General features: G+C 36.9%; 1 protein-coding gene and 1 pseudogene across 4 annotated transcripts in view; both read left to right on the forward strand.

The window, feature by feature from the left end:
- Cbr4 (carbonyl reductase 4) overlaps window positions 1-14,851 on the forward strand; it is a 75,326-nt gene that overhangs the window by 14,839 nt on the left and 45,636 nt on the right. For 2 of the 4 annotated variants that reach the window (XM_046447649.2, XM_046447646.2), the window contains one exon: window positions 1,678-5,373. The exons of the other annotated variants lie outside the window; for them this stretch is intronic. In XM_046447649.2, the coding sequence (XP_046303605.1) occupies window positions 1,678-1,856 (179 nt within the window). In that variant the 3' untranslated portion in view covers window positions 1,857-5,373. Of the gene's footprint in view, window positions 1-1,677; window positions 5,374-14,851 lie in introns of those variants that run through there. 4 annotated transcript variants of the gene reach the window in all.
- LOC124094737 (cytochrome c oxidase subunit 7B, mitochondrial-like) lies at window positions 2,680-5,373 on the forward strand (annotated as a pseudogene).

The raw sequence follows: 14,851 nt of genomic DNA on the forward strand, positions 1-14,851 counted from the left end.
CCCTTTTTATATTTTATTTTGAGACACCATCTTGCTAAGGTGCTCAGGGTCTCACTAAGATGCTGAGGCTGGCTCTGAACTTGCGATCCTCCTGCCTTATCCCCCCGAGCCTCTGGGATTACAGGTGTGTGCCACTGTTTTTAATAGTGATATAACTGAGTTCATGTATGATTTTCTTTAAATATACAATTTTCATTCATTTTATATTATTCTATAGCATCATTTGTTAATACCTGCATATTTTTCTATTATGTGGATATAATGATTTATTTAACTAGTTTGTTGTTAACTTGTTTCTAGGTTTTTCCCTAATAATCGGACACTGTCATAGACTTCATGATAGTAAATCTATGATTATTTCTTACAACACTTTTAAGAAAATATTAGCTATTTTTAAGTTAAAACCTAAAGTAAATTTCATAGGTCTGTATAATAAACTAGTGGCCTAATTGATTCTTAAGACAGTATTTAATTCACATTTATTATGGTACTTTCAATGACAGTTATATTTAGGTTGATTTTATGTATGATTAGTTTAACATAAGCCAATTTGAAAACTATATTTTTAAGATTGCACACTGAACAATCATGTAGCACATCTAATTTTTAGTCCATCTATTTTTTGTAACCTAACTACTGCTAACTACTGTTGCTTTCATGTAGATTAATATTTACTTTCTTTTTAAAAACCTAAAAGATTGAGTACTATATAAAATATTGATTGTGGGTTAAGCATTTTATTAGTAACATGTAGTTGTATGTCTCAGATTAATCTTATATTTTCTTAACAAATCTATGTTTTTTCCTTAATATATCAGTTATCATTTAAAATTGGTTGCTTAATATAATATATAGTACTTTATACTGGGAACTTTATATTTTAAATGTTCTGTGCAAGCTTTATTGCATACCTATACCAATTCCAATTTAAATTTTGATTTTTGTGTGTATACTCACATTGGAATTGGATGACTACCAGATTTTGTTCTTATACATGTATTGGAAACTTTGGACTTTCTAATCATCAGTTATCTTGGCCATAGCAAATGGAACTGACTAGTTCTTATCAGAATTGCCAATTGGTTCATGTGACCATTTTTTGTGATGCCTGTCTTCCCTCAACACAACTTCTCACTCTCTTATTCCCACTCAAGTGAAATTTAATCATTTCTGTGGCCTTTTATTTATACCATTATAAGGATATTCACCAGACTTCCTTACACCATAATTGTGTATATAAGTGATTGTTTCCTCCATGAATTATAGGTTTCCAAAGGAATGGAATTTTGTTTTATTCATGTCTGTATCCATCCATGACATATATGAGCTTGTCTTTACATTTTGCTAAGAGTTTGGCCGTATACTTGGAGATCATATATTTTAGTGTTCAGTAAATGTTCATTGAGTTAAAGTGAGTAAAATTGTAGATTGTTTATTTAATTGATAGCAAAACTGTATCTCCAAAACAAGGTTTATTCATCTCATTTTCAGGTGCAAATTCATTTTTTCAAAATTGAGCAAATATCTTAGTGTCTCCTCTCTTCACCTGAATAATCATTTTTATTGGCTTATTATAATTATACATAATAGTGGGATTTGTTATAATATATTCATGTGTGCTGCACACAATAAAACAGTATAATTTGAACAGTTTCTGAATGATCACTTCTGTTTTAGGATTTGTTCATACAGATATGACGAAAGACTTGAAAGAAGAACAGTTAAAGAAAAGCATTCCTCTTGGAAGGTTTGGAGAAACCATTGAGGTGGCACATGCAATTGTGTTTCTTTTAGAATCACCATATATTACAGGACATGTTCTAGTAGTGGATGGAGGGTTACAACTTGTGGTATAATTTAGAGATTGTTCAGTTATAATGGTGATTAGAATCAAGTCATACTTTAGCTATTGATAAGACAATCATACTACCTGGTGACACTTGCTAATCAAACCTACTGATGCTACCAATGTTGATTTCCTTCTTTATATAAATGTTTGAAAAGAACAATGTGTGCCCAATTGGTTTATCTAAAGGGTATGAATCATCTATACTAGCTACCTTTATAGGCCATATCAATTTTAGTATATAGACATTTTGTAAAGGACATAATATTTATGTTTTGCCTCAAAAATGGAAAAATTATATTGTATAATTATGATGAATGATTTCATTGTATCAGGCTGATTTTTCTAGAAGTTAACTTCTAGACAGTTGCTAAAATAAGAATTTCCAGAACATTGATTTATTGTCAGTACTTTAGCAAATTTGCTGAAGTTAAACATTGTATTGTTTTGCATATGTTTAGGCAATCAATTTTTTATATGGGTTGGAAAAAATAGTATCAATTAGACAAAGACATGAATTTAGAGTTGATTTCTTAGAGCAGTATTACTCTTGGTTGAACAGCTGGACAAAATAACCTGTAAATTTAAATGTGGTGCAAGTGGCTTATTTTGTAGAAATTCCCAGCGGTAATGAGGACCAGTCCTTAAGGTTTTAATATCTGGTACAGTAATGAGCTGCATGGATTTCATGAATTTAGGCAGTGTTTTTTTTAACCTACAAAAACTCAGTATAGTGAGTTACTTAAAAATAATTCAAGCTTTTGGAAGGGTACCTGGAACAAATTTGTACCAAACCAGCAGCTTCAGTTGCCACAGTTCTCTTCAGTTCCTGGATGTTTCTCGTGGCCAAAAATGCACTAAATCATCTCCAAGTTTGAACATCCAGCAAACAATGGCAAGACAGAGCACCTGATTTCCAGACAAATATGGTAATGTGGTATTAGCTATTGGAGCCACTTTTCTGTATTGCTGTGTGGACACACATAGTAACACAAATTGGAATAGAATGGAACCTGTCCCCTGTTGGCTGGGTCATCCCAAAGGAATGGAGAGATCAGTAATTGTGCCAACTTATAATTGATGCCAAGTAAAAGCACTGTGTACCTATTATACCTATGGCATATTGAAGAAATAAAGTACACTTGAAACATTAAAAAAGAAGTTTAGGAAACTTAACATTATGAGCATTTTTGTATTGTGAATATAACAATGATCCTTACCCTAGTATTTTAGAAAGGTGTAATGGCCAATTTGAATTGTCAACTTGATTGGATTAAGAGATGCAACAATTAAAGAGTGTGTTGATCAGGGTGTGTCAAGGAATGATTGGCATGTGGGATGGCCAACTGAAATGGAGACCCTCCATGAGCATGGGCAGCACCTTCCAATAGGATGATGGCTTGGATGAAATGAAAGTTGGAAGAACAAGAAAGCAGCAGCAGATGCAAACTCCATTCTTCTTGAATGGGTTCTTGATTGCTGCTGTGATGTCTGAGGATCGCTCTTGCTTTTTCACTCTTCCAAAGTGATCTCTACCAGTGATTCTCCAGGGAATTTCCAGAAGTCTTCCATCTCAGACTAGGATAGAACCATTGATCCCTCTTGTTCTGTGGCTTCAGCTTCTTGGACTGTGTAGCTACTTGTTCTTCCAGCTCTCCAGCCTGCAAACAGCCATTGTGGACTATCCAGCTTCTGTTTGTGTAAGCCAACCTAATGAGTCCCCCTTTTAAAATTATACTTCCTGTTGATTCTGTTCCTCTAGAGAACCCTGACTAATATAAAAGGTAATAAATAATTACTCATAAGTAATCATAAAATATTTTAAATATATTTGCAGTAACAATGAGTTAAATGTCTTTACAAGAAACAAAGCAATAGTCTTGAAACAGAGTGTTTGCCTGGGCATAGAGATAAAGATATGAACTGAATGTAAAATATCAGGTAACATCTTTTTTGCATTGAACTCTTGGGAATAATGCAGATTTCAGTGTCACTAGGTTCATGTTTTTATTTATCAGTTTTCAAAATGTTTTAAATATTGCATTCCAAAGTAATTATCATAATTTTCTAATAGCTTTTTTTAAAAGTGGAATATTATCTAAGAATTATGTTGAAAATTGGTGCAAAAAATGATTAAGATGTACTAATAAATTCAGAGTAACAGTATTTTAAGTCCTTTATGGTCTAAATCAAGATTCCTGATTCCTTAAAAATTATTCTTGTTTTAAAAAAATTACTTTATTTGTTTATTTTTTTATGTGGTGCTTAGGATTGAACCCAGTGCCTCACACATGCTAGGCAAGCACTCTACCACTGAGCCACAACCCCAGCCTCTTAAAAATTCTTTTTTTTTTTTTGTGGTGCTGGGATTGAACCCAGGGCCTTGTGCATGCAAGGCAAGCACTTTACATCCCCAGCCCAAAAATTATTCTTAATTTATCTTTCAAATTGTTTTTTTTTTTTTTTTTACTTAGATTTCCCTGTTCAGAATATGAGAAAGTAAAGTGTAAGTCAAGTTAGTATTATTGAACAAATTGTCTACTAAATGCAGAATACAGAATATATCAGGTGTTCATAATTCCTGGCACATATAGGAAATGTAGCACTCAGGATAGTTATAGATATGATGCTTTTAAGCTGGGAGAGTTTGTGCGGCCAGAGTATGTACTTCTGCTCTCCCACCTACTGGCCTCTGGCTGCCTGCATTTCATAATTGCTTTGTATTCAGGCTTTAGTTCCCCTCAGTGGACAATCATGTTCTGAAGTCACCAGTGATTAAGAAGAAAGCAGTGTATTTCACTGAACTGATGACAGGTTAGAGATAGGCTTAACCTTTAAGGATGTGTATTTACACATTAAAATAAGAAATACACCTTTTAAACTATTCTCACCCTCCCGTAGCCTATTTCAAACTGGCAAAATATGTGGAGAAGTCTTGAAATGGGTAAAATAAACCTTCACTCTTCCATCTTAGGTGAATTCTCCACCTACTTTAGCTGACCTGGTAGAATTTGTAATTCAGTACTTGCATTCTGTTTCTGAAATCAGTTCCTAATTATTGCCTTACAGTCAGAGATTCAAGAACTTTAATGAATTATTAACCAACAGAATGATCTATAGTTGTTATGACTCTTGGAACCTACAATCCAGCCCATGTGTAGCATTTAAAAATAAAAAAGAAAGGATAATGGTTAAAACCAATGTATTAAAATTTTGCATTGAAGTTTTAAAACTTGTGCTCCTTTCACATGTTTATTCATATTCAATTTAAGAGGGATTGTAACTGTTTTTTAGAGATAGAATTACATGTTATAAATTACTTTGGGGGGATAATTTGTGTGAAGAAGATAACTTATTTATGCTTGCATTATCCAGAAGACTATTCTGGATATTCAAGAGTTATATCTTACATTACTGATATATTTTTCCAAGCTTTTGGAATGGAAGTATGTATAAAGTAAATCCTACTGCTGTCCTGACTTGGCAAATATACTATACTAAAATAAAGTACTTAATAATTAACTTTATTTTATATTAATTTTGTCTTTCAAGTTCATTGTAAGCTCCTGAGGGTAGAAGCCAGTAAATACTGTGTTATCACTCCTTTAATCTCAAAATTAAACAAATATTTATTTTACGTCTTTTGATATCCCCATCTTGCTTACCCCTGAGGACATTGGATATTCTAAATAAATGCACAGGTAAATCAATGTTTTTTTAATGATTCAGGATTATTAGTCATTCACGGTGCTCTAGTTTGGGAGGTCATTGAGATAAATTTAAGTATATATCCTGGACTCTTGTTTCTTGATCACATTCCTGTGGTTTACCTCCCTTTTTGGTTCTCTGTCACTTTGATGCTTATTCTCACTTTATAACTGAATTTGCAATGCTAAGCTAATCAACTATTTTTTTCTTAGGCAATATGCCTTCAGTTTGGCTAATGATCCCAGTTTAATTTGGAACTCTTGGCCTATAATCCAAATAGAGATGGTATTAGTAACACTTGTGTTGCCAAATCCAAGTCTGTATTTGCTGCTCAAAAAGGGCCTAACAAATCCAGGACAAGTTGCTAGAGTAAGGAGCAAGATTTGGTAAGCCAGCAAGATGGAGAAGACGGTGAACTAGAATTCTGAAGGACTGTGTTAACACAGGTTTTAAGCTTTTTTTATCTTTAGGAAGAAATTGAAACCTGCTGGTAATCTGTTCATTTGCACCAGCCTTGGAGGGGTGGGGCAAGATTAGGGAAGTTTCAGTAAATCAACCTTGTGCAGCTAGTTTAAATGATTAATGAGGGCTACATGCTCAAGGAGGCATAGGCTTTTTCTTGCAAAGAAAACCACAGACAGCTACGATTTCCCTTCTGTCCAAATTCCACTACATGTCTTAACTGATAAGGGGGCAGTGACGGCTCTGGCTACTTCCTGCTTGAAGGTGGGTGAAATGAGTAGTGTTGGAATGGAACTGTTTAACCTGGAATTGGAAATGTTGGAGGATCTGAATGCACAAGCAAGCCATCCTATAAATCCAGAATAGGTGTGTACATACTTGAGTACCAATTATATAATCTGTTTTATTCCTTTATCAGTTGCCACTTGTACCTTGAGATATTGGATTTGGCCTCTTGTAGAGCGTGTTGTGTTATGATTTGAATGTGAGCTGTCCCCCAAAAGCTCATGTGTGAGACATTGTAAGAAAGTTCAGAGGAGAAATGATTGGGTTGTAAGAAAGAGCCTTTAACCTAATCAATGATTTAATCTTCTGGTAAGGATTAACACTGGTAACTGAAGTGATAGGATGTGGCTGGAGGAGTTGGGAATTGGGGAGTGGCTTTGGGGGCGTGGCCTTGGGTATATATTTGTGTCGGGTGAGGGGAGTCTCTCTGCTTTCTAATCACTGTGATGTGAGCTGCTTCTCTCGGCCACACCCTTGCACCATGCTGTTCAGCCTCACCTAGAGCCCTGAGGAATGGAGCCGGCCGTCTATGGACCAAGACCTCTGAAACCGTGAACCCTCAAATAAACTCTTCCTCCTCTACAGTTGTGCTGGTTGGGTCATTTAGTCACAGCAGTGAAAAAGCTGACTAAAATACTTTGTAATCTTATTTCTGTGAACTCTTGCTAGCTACATTAATTCTAATGTTTCATAGAAGGAAATTGAGGTCCAATTTTGTATGGTATGATTTTTGTATTCCTTCCTAACAAAATTAGCCCTTATCCACGTTTCAAGTGTTCTCTAATGGGGTTTTAATGATATGCTGTGTTAAACTTAAGCTGGTATTCCCTTGTTCTTGGCACAACCAAAGATCCTTTTATTGAGGAGATAGCCTAATACTGAGATGGCCTCCATTTTTGATGGTCCATCTATTTACTATGGGATCTTCTCCATTCCTACTAGCTGTACACTCTATAAAAGATCCTTCCTGTAGGACTTCAAAGGATGTTTTAAGAAAGGGTTATTCTCCACAAGGTTATCAAGGGAGAAGGATAAATATTACCACTTTTTTTTTTCTTAAGGACTTGAGGTTCTCTATTGAGATGACAGACTAGGAATCTGATCTTTGTTAGTGGAATGGGTAGATGTTGGGTGCAGACTTGTGTGTGATGGATCCATGGTTTTACTCTGGCTAGGTTGACAGAAGTATTGGTCTTTAGAAATACTTCCAGTGTTCCTATCCATTTTGCCACTATTGGTCTGGTCCTTGTTCTTTTCAGATTTTTAGAAGAACTCTGTTGTCAGATTGAACTGGATAAAGTAGTACATGAGTGGGGGTGTGCAGACCTGTTGGAAGCAAACCCATGGGTAAAAGTTAATATAGTCCCCAGTGTTTGTACATACTGAGTTACCTTTAAAAACTCATCATGTTTGTACATACTGATCAGTGATCAGTTTGTACACACTCATCAGTGTTTGTACATACTGATCCTTTAAAAACTCATCATGTTCTTCTGTAGGGAGAGAAATGTGAAATGACCTATTACACAGTATTTCAAAAAGATTCAATTTGAGTGCACTTCATGGAGCCACCTTAATCTATGACAGAGCTGCTACTACTTTATCCCAAGTTAAGTTGGGTTTTTTGACAGATTTTGACAATATTTTTTCTTGAAGTGTAATTCACCCCAGCCTTTCGTGTTGATTGAAGTCTCCAAGAAGAGCATAGTTTCCAAGTAATGTATAGTATTCAAGCCACCTGTTGACTGACAGCTGTGACAAATGAAGATGCATTGTTACTTTGAATTACGTTAGGCCAAATCTTGGGGTAATTTCCTTTGAAAGCGCCTTGAAAATTTTAGATGCTTTTTTCAGAGTAATCTGGATAGGCCTCTATCATCCCAAAAAAGGTAGCTATGAAAACTAACATATCTGTAATTTCCCAGGGCTTGGAGCATCTGAATGAAATCAACTTGCCAGTCTTTGGATGAGCCATTCCCCTGAAACTTGTGGACATCCGATGGTTGTACCTCCCTTTAAGTTATTATTTTTGGTACATGTAAGGCATTTTTGATAACAAATTAAACACGTCCCTGAAATCTTACTGTTACTAGAATGTGTTCACAAGTCTCCCTGGATGGCAGTATACTGTTATCGTCACCAGAAGGTGGAAAGCCTAGACAATAAAGGGAACCAACTGGTTTTGTAAATTGGGTCCCATAATATATTTCTGTATCCAATGGAGAGTAACATCTTTTGCATAATGAGTACTATTGTAGATATGTTTTATCATAGTCTCCAGAAGGGCTTCTAGGATCAGAAATTCCCTGAGCATTACATTTCTGTCCAAGGCCTGTTTGGTCAAAGGGTAAGCCACATTCCATTACCCTTTCTTTGTCTTTATCAGTATATGAGGGCCTATATATTGCAATATGTCAATTTGGGGAACAAGAGATCCAATTAGAGCTATGAAGTCACCAACCCAGAGAACTGCTTGTCATCTTTGTCAGCTCGTTGCTTCCCTTTATTCCCTAGGCTTTCCTCCTCCTGGTGGCCAGAATAGTATATTGCTACCTGGGAAGACTTGTGAACATCATCAAATAATAGCAAGATTTAAGGGACATGTTTGATTTCTCTGTTATTTTCAGTAAAATGTACTCTTACCACATGATACCACATGCATTCAGTACCAAAAAGGTATATGGTGAGTTGATGTTTATGTTTATTCCCTTTCCCTCTGCTAGGAAGAGAGCTCTGACAAGGACAATGACTTACGCCTTCTGAGTTGAGCTTTGGGGAGGCAGTGCTTTTATCTTTAATGCTTTTTAAGGTCACTGTTAGCCTGATGCTTCTCTTGGTCTGTAAAGTTGCTCCAGTCTATAATTCTAGTTTGGGGGCAGGAAAAAGGCTGCATAGAGATCTGGCTGACTGGAATAGTTCAATAATCTGCAGGTAATTATGTTAAGGAGGGTGTCAAAGGCCTCATTTGGGAGCAAGGTGGCTAGATTCAATGTGGAGGTAACATGTATTTTCACAATGAGATTGTTCAATAGATTGTCTGGGTATTTTCCCATTCTTGAGGTGAGCCAGTAGCCTCCTTTCTGTTGCTAATCGGAGTAGAAATGATATGCATGTTCGTGTTCCAAACTTGCTTCAATGTGAATTTTTCTGTATCCTATAGAATGTCACAAATATCTGTGACCACAGATTCACTAATAGGGAGGCCATCCCTCAGCTGTGTGATCCAGTAGTTTGGAAAAATATGCCACCAGACAAAGCACATATCCTAAGGGCTTAATTAAAACTCTAAGCTCTAATCCTTGTTTTTCATAAACACACAGGTTGAATGGAACACAGGTTGTAATTTCAGGAAGTCCCAGGGCTATTACTTCTTCACCTTCACTGTATCAAAAGGTCCTTTCGCATTCCTTAGTCCATCCTATCACCCAAGCCCATGTTCCTTAAGGGTCTCATAAAGTGATTTTACTATAAGCCCATAATTGGGAATTCAAATTAAAAAACATAGCCATCCCCTCAAATCCTCAGTTGCCCATGGGTTTTGAGAGAATCTACACAGGCAATTGCTGTTTATAGTCAGGCAAAAGGTCTCTGCCCCAGGACAAAGCTAAGCCCAAATACAGGTGTTAATTTAACTTGAGAGAACCTAGACAATAAAGGGAACCAACTGGTTTTGTAAATTGGGACCTTTGCCCCTCCTTTCAGACAGTTTGTATTGGGGAAATATTCTTTGCCTTGTCTTGAGCCCCAACTGCTTTCACAGTGGGTCTTACCTCTTGGTTGATTTCAGGTTGTATTCTTTTCTCCAGGTGTTCCTTGGATTTCAGGAAGGCAAACTGCAAGTTCCAGGCCTGTTCAGGGAGGACTTTAATGAGTTGTCCTGGTAAAAAGGTTATTTGAGCATTTAATTTACAGAGGAGATCTCATCCCAAAAGGGAAGTCAGTTTCTCTGGCATATACCAGAAACTGTGCTTTAGTGTGAGATCCCAAGGTGGAACTCCTAAGGTTGCAAAAGGGATGTTCTGTACTTTCTTTGAGACTCTCATTATGTGAGTAGTCCATAAAGTTGTTTTTGTTCCAGTTTAGTAGTCAGTACTGAATAAATAGCACCCGTGTCCTCTACTGTCAGTTTTACCTAGGGCTCCTATGGGGAAAATTTCTATGTGGTATCTCAGATCCGAGGATTCCCTTGGGCCTTTTCATTCTGTATCTGAGTATTTTCCATTTTCTGTCGTCTGTGAGCCCCAGTCTCTTTCCTTTTATCCTACTTGTACTTTCTTCAACTTAGGACAGTCTTTTCTTCCCAGTGTCCTTCAATTTTAAGTTAGGCACTTTGATCTTTGCCTAGGGCACCTTATATTTCTTTGAAGGATCTGTACCTTGCGAATCTAATGCAGCAGCCAGCAAGGAGGCTTTGCAGTTTGCATCTTTTTTCTTAAGTTGCTCTCCATTTTTAAGCACCTAAATATTATATTCACTAGCTGGGATGGGTTTATCCCCCAAATTCTCTTAGTTCTTTTTCAGTTTTCTCTTTAATGTGTGGAGTACACTGCCATATAAATGTCATATTTCTTATTCTCATGTTTTCTGGCACATCAGGGTTATTTTTATAAATATAAAATTATATACACACATATACATATATATACACACACGTATACATATACACACATATAGACATACATATACATACATACATATACATATACATACACACACATATACATACATATACACACACACATGCATATATATGTATCAAACTGCCAGGTATATCCTATCTAGGAATTGAAATGAGTCTTCATTTGTCTTTCGCCATAATTTCTGAATATTGTTGAGATACTTGTGTCTAGGAACTCCCTTTCTTAAACCTAATAGAATGCATCTTAAAATAATGAAAGGAAACGTTTCCCCATCATTTGGACCCCATGCTAGTTCTGCCTTTGGAGCAGCTGTATTAGCAACATGGGTCCCATTTGGGTCTGATAGGTGGAGTTGATATGTCTCTCTCTAGCCTTATTCATCACCATTCTTCTTTTATTTCCTGTTTAAAAAATATTCATCAAGTATATATTTCTGTAAGTCTGCTCAAGAAGGGTGATATGTTGCATAGATAGAGGTAAATAATTCTATCATTTGGAGAATCCTGTCTATAGTGAGACCTCTAGTTTTTTTCAAATAAGTCTGATACCAAAAAAGGGGTTCTCAGTACAAACTAAACCAACCACTTGCCTGGTTATTAGATCTGAGACAAGGTTTGTAAAAGGAGAAATTGCCTTGCTTTAGGGATGGTTTCCAAGACAAAGTTGTGTGCCCTTGTGGGTTGTGGAAGGTAGTAACATCTCAGAGCCCTTACCCACCCTTTTCCGTGCTTGTATGAGGATAGCCCTGATTCTACAGGCTATCCCATGTCTCTTGGAGGAGGCAGCAGAAATGTTAAAAGTGGAGGAGAGGGGCTGATGGAGTCCTTGAAAGGACTGGCATAGGAGGAAGTGGAATCAATGGTGGTTCAGGAATTATGGAGATGGGACAGGGAGTTTAATGCTTGTATTACCTTCTCTTTTTCTTGAGCCTCCTGATAAACCAACTCTCCCACACACTGGTGTCCCCCCCCCCCCCATTTTCACTATAAGCTTGCACCTGGTTTTTCTCAATATCTTGGTGCAAGATAAGAAATGCATGTACATAAGGTATCTCATCATCTTTTCTCACTTGGTCACAAAGTAATTCTTGTTAGAAAATAGTGTGATAATTGAGTGAACCATTTGAATGACTCCAGGACATACCAAGGCCACACTATGTTACAATAGAATGCTAACTTTTTGTTAGAGGTTCATAACTATAATTAGACCAGTTATTCAAATCTGCTCCATCAGACTTCCCTTGATAGTGCACCTTCCATTCTGAAAACAAAAAAGTGAATTCACAAGTACAGACATGAATGAACCATTTTCTCTTTCCAAACAAGATAACCTTATAGACAGAATTTAAAATGGTTATTTTCTGTGGCAAAAATAACCCAAAAGGAGGGGAAGGGAGTTCCTGCCTGTGCACTGCAGAGTGATTGTTGCCACTCATATGCCAAGTCCTTGTAATAGTCTGTGTTGTTCTGGGGAATTGAGGGGGAAGCTTCCTGGAGCAAATTATTTGGATCACAGCTGCTACACCTGATATGATCCCTTGACTAGGTTAGATTCATAGAGACTGTGGCATTTCATATGCAACTATTGACATGGAGAAGACCTTCCTTTATTATCTGCCAGGAATGGGTTCACATGCACTTGCAGTACTCCAAAGTACATACTTATTGTTTTGCCCCAGGGCTCTATCAGCTATCCTGTTCTGTCACATTATATATAGTTTAAAGGGATCTAGATTGTCAGGACATTCAATAGAACATCATAATTCACTCTACAAATGATGTCATGTTAGTCAATAGCACTCTTTGGCAATACCTTAAACTCTTTTTTGCATTTTCACATTTTTTTCCCCCATCTGCCTAGGCAATCCCACAAAAATACATGGTCAGCTCTTGGCATTCTCTGTGCCCATAGAAAAGCTGAGGATTATATTAGAGTCATATAAAAGGACGGATTGCTTTTACACTGAATTTTTCTCTGAGAAATTGCTTGTTTTGTGGGGAATGGGCGGAAGCTTGGCATTTGAGGAGAGTAGAGAGAGTTTGAATTTGTCATTATGGAGAGTGAAAAGGTGAGAGATGAGCAGAGGAAATCAGTGTAATTGCCAAGTAGTGCTGAGACCCCCTCTGGAGAATGGCTTCCACAACTGAGATGAGGAGAATTTTGTGATTTATGTTTCCCTGCATATTCATTTTTGGAGGTTTTCTAGGGTTAATAATTGCTTTATTTTTTATTTTTCTAGTTTGAATTCTACCCATCATAGTTCTGTCCCCAAGCTCTTCAACAGAACTGTTGAATTTCTCTCAATACCATGGTCTCTCAGTGTTGGTTTGAGACACCCTTCCTGGTGCCACCCAACTCTTTCCGGCTTCAGTTTTGACTAAATGTTTTTTAGTGTGCTGCAGTTTTTGATGAGACTTTCCTTTACTACCACCCTAGGTCTTTTGTCTTATTCTATTGTGTATGGCATATTTCCTAAGTAGCAGAGATTACTTGTTGTTTTCCAAAATCCACTTTCACCTTCTTTCCTAAAAATGGGATCCCCTATTTCTAGTTAAACACATGAATAAAATAAAAACCACGTTTCTCAATATTGCAATTAAGGATGGCCATATGATTAAGTTATGACCAATGAAATATAAGTCTAATTGCTTCACAGCAACTCTAGTGTCAAACACAGTGATCAACACATATGCATGATAAATATTGTTGACTTAATAAATCAACATGTTTCCTTAGTCTTAGAGATGCTTTTTTTTTTTTTCCTTTTCCCCCTCACAGGGAATTTTCCCTGCTTTTTGAAATCTTAATTTTCAAGGCTGTTTTCAAATCCCATATCCTCTAAGTTTTCCTCATTCCCTTTCTCCCCTATTAGAATTATATCTTAAAAAATGTTTATACCTCAGTTTGAGGAGTTAAAGCCTATATCCATTCTCTTGATGATAGTGATCTCCCTATGGTGGTTATAGTGGCTGAGTTGCTTTGATACAAAGAGTAATGGCTGGTATCCTTTAGAATTTTTAGCATTGCTTTCTAAAACATAGGAGGTCCCTGGCTTACATGGAGAAAAATATCTTGTATTAATTTAGTCTTGATCAACAACAGTCAAGATCCATCTGTGGGCTATGTGTGGACTACATCAGCATCAGAGCCTGGTGAATAGAAGAATCTGGTGTCTGGGAACTTCCAGTGGAAATTTCCTCTGGCCAAGACTGTCCAGACACATTGGGAGCCCTATTTAGGCTCTGTCTGGTCCCACACAACACCGGAGATGGTGTGACCAGCTGCAGCCATAGGGCCTCTCAGAGATGGGTGTGACCTGCTAAGATGCCAATCAACCTGCTGACTGTGAGAGGTGATGAAGCAAGACTCCACCCCTGGAACCTTATCCCTGCCTTTGATGTACCCCCTTAAATAAACCACAGGAGCCATTTTTTAATTGTCCAGCTTCAGCTCCTGTGTGGGCTGGATCTATCAGGTGCTCTACTTTAAAACTATAATTCTGATTCTTTGTCTTTTCTTCTTCTCTAATTATTTCTGACTTAATTTCTCTAGTGGCTTATACCCTCCTGAGCAGGAAAAAGGACCCCCTGGGGAGGTGCTGGCAGCCTCCCCATAACCTTTCTCTTTTGGACTATACTATTTAGTTTGAGAGTCTCCTTTTTATATATCTCATTGCCTTGTCCTGTGTCTGGTACCATGACATAAGAAAATAGTTTGATTTTGTAAAATTGAACCGATATTAGAAAGTTGAGGTTAAAATAAAAAGAATTCAAGAGAACATATGCATATTCAGACTCTTTTTTCCCACAGTAGACAAAATTTTAATCATATAGTTGTATAATCATGAAATACAAGCCAGGCAGGTTAGTTGAATGATATTAATGATCAGGGAATTGTGCTATCATGGTTT

Source organism: Marmota monax, unplaced genomic scaffold, assembly GCF_021218885.2.
Source record: "Marmota monax isolate L192 unplaced genomic scaffold, Marmota_monax_Labrador192_F-V1.1 WCK01_AAM20220418_F8-fsc00040, whole genome shotgun sequence".
Lineage (NCBI taxonomy): Eukaryota > Metazoa > Chordata > Mammalia > Rodentia > Sciuridae > Marmota > Marmota monax.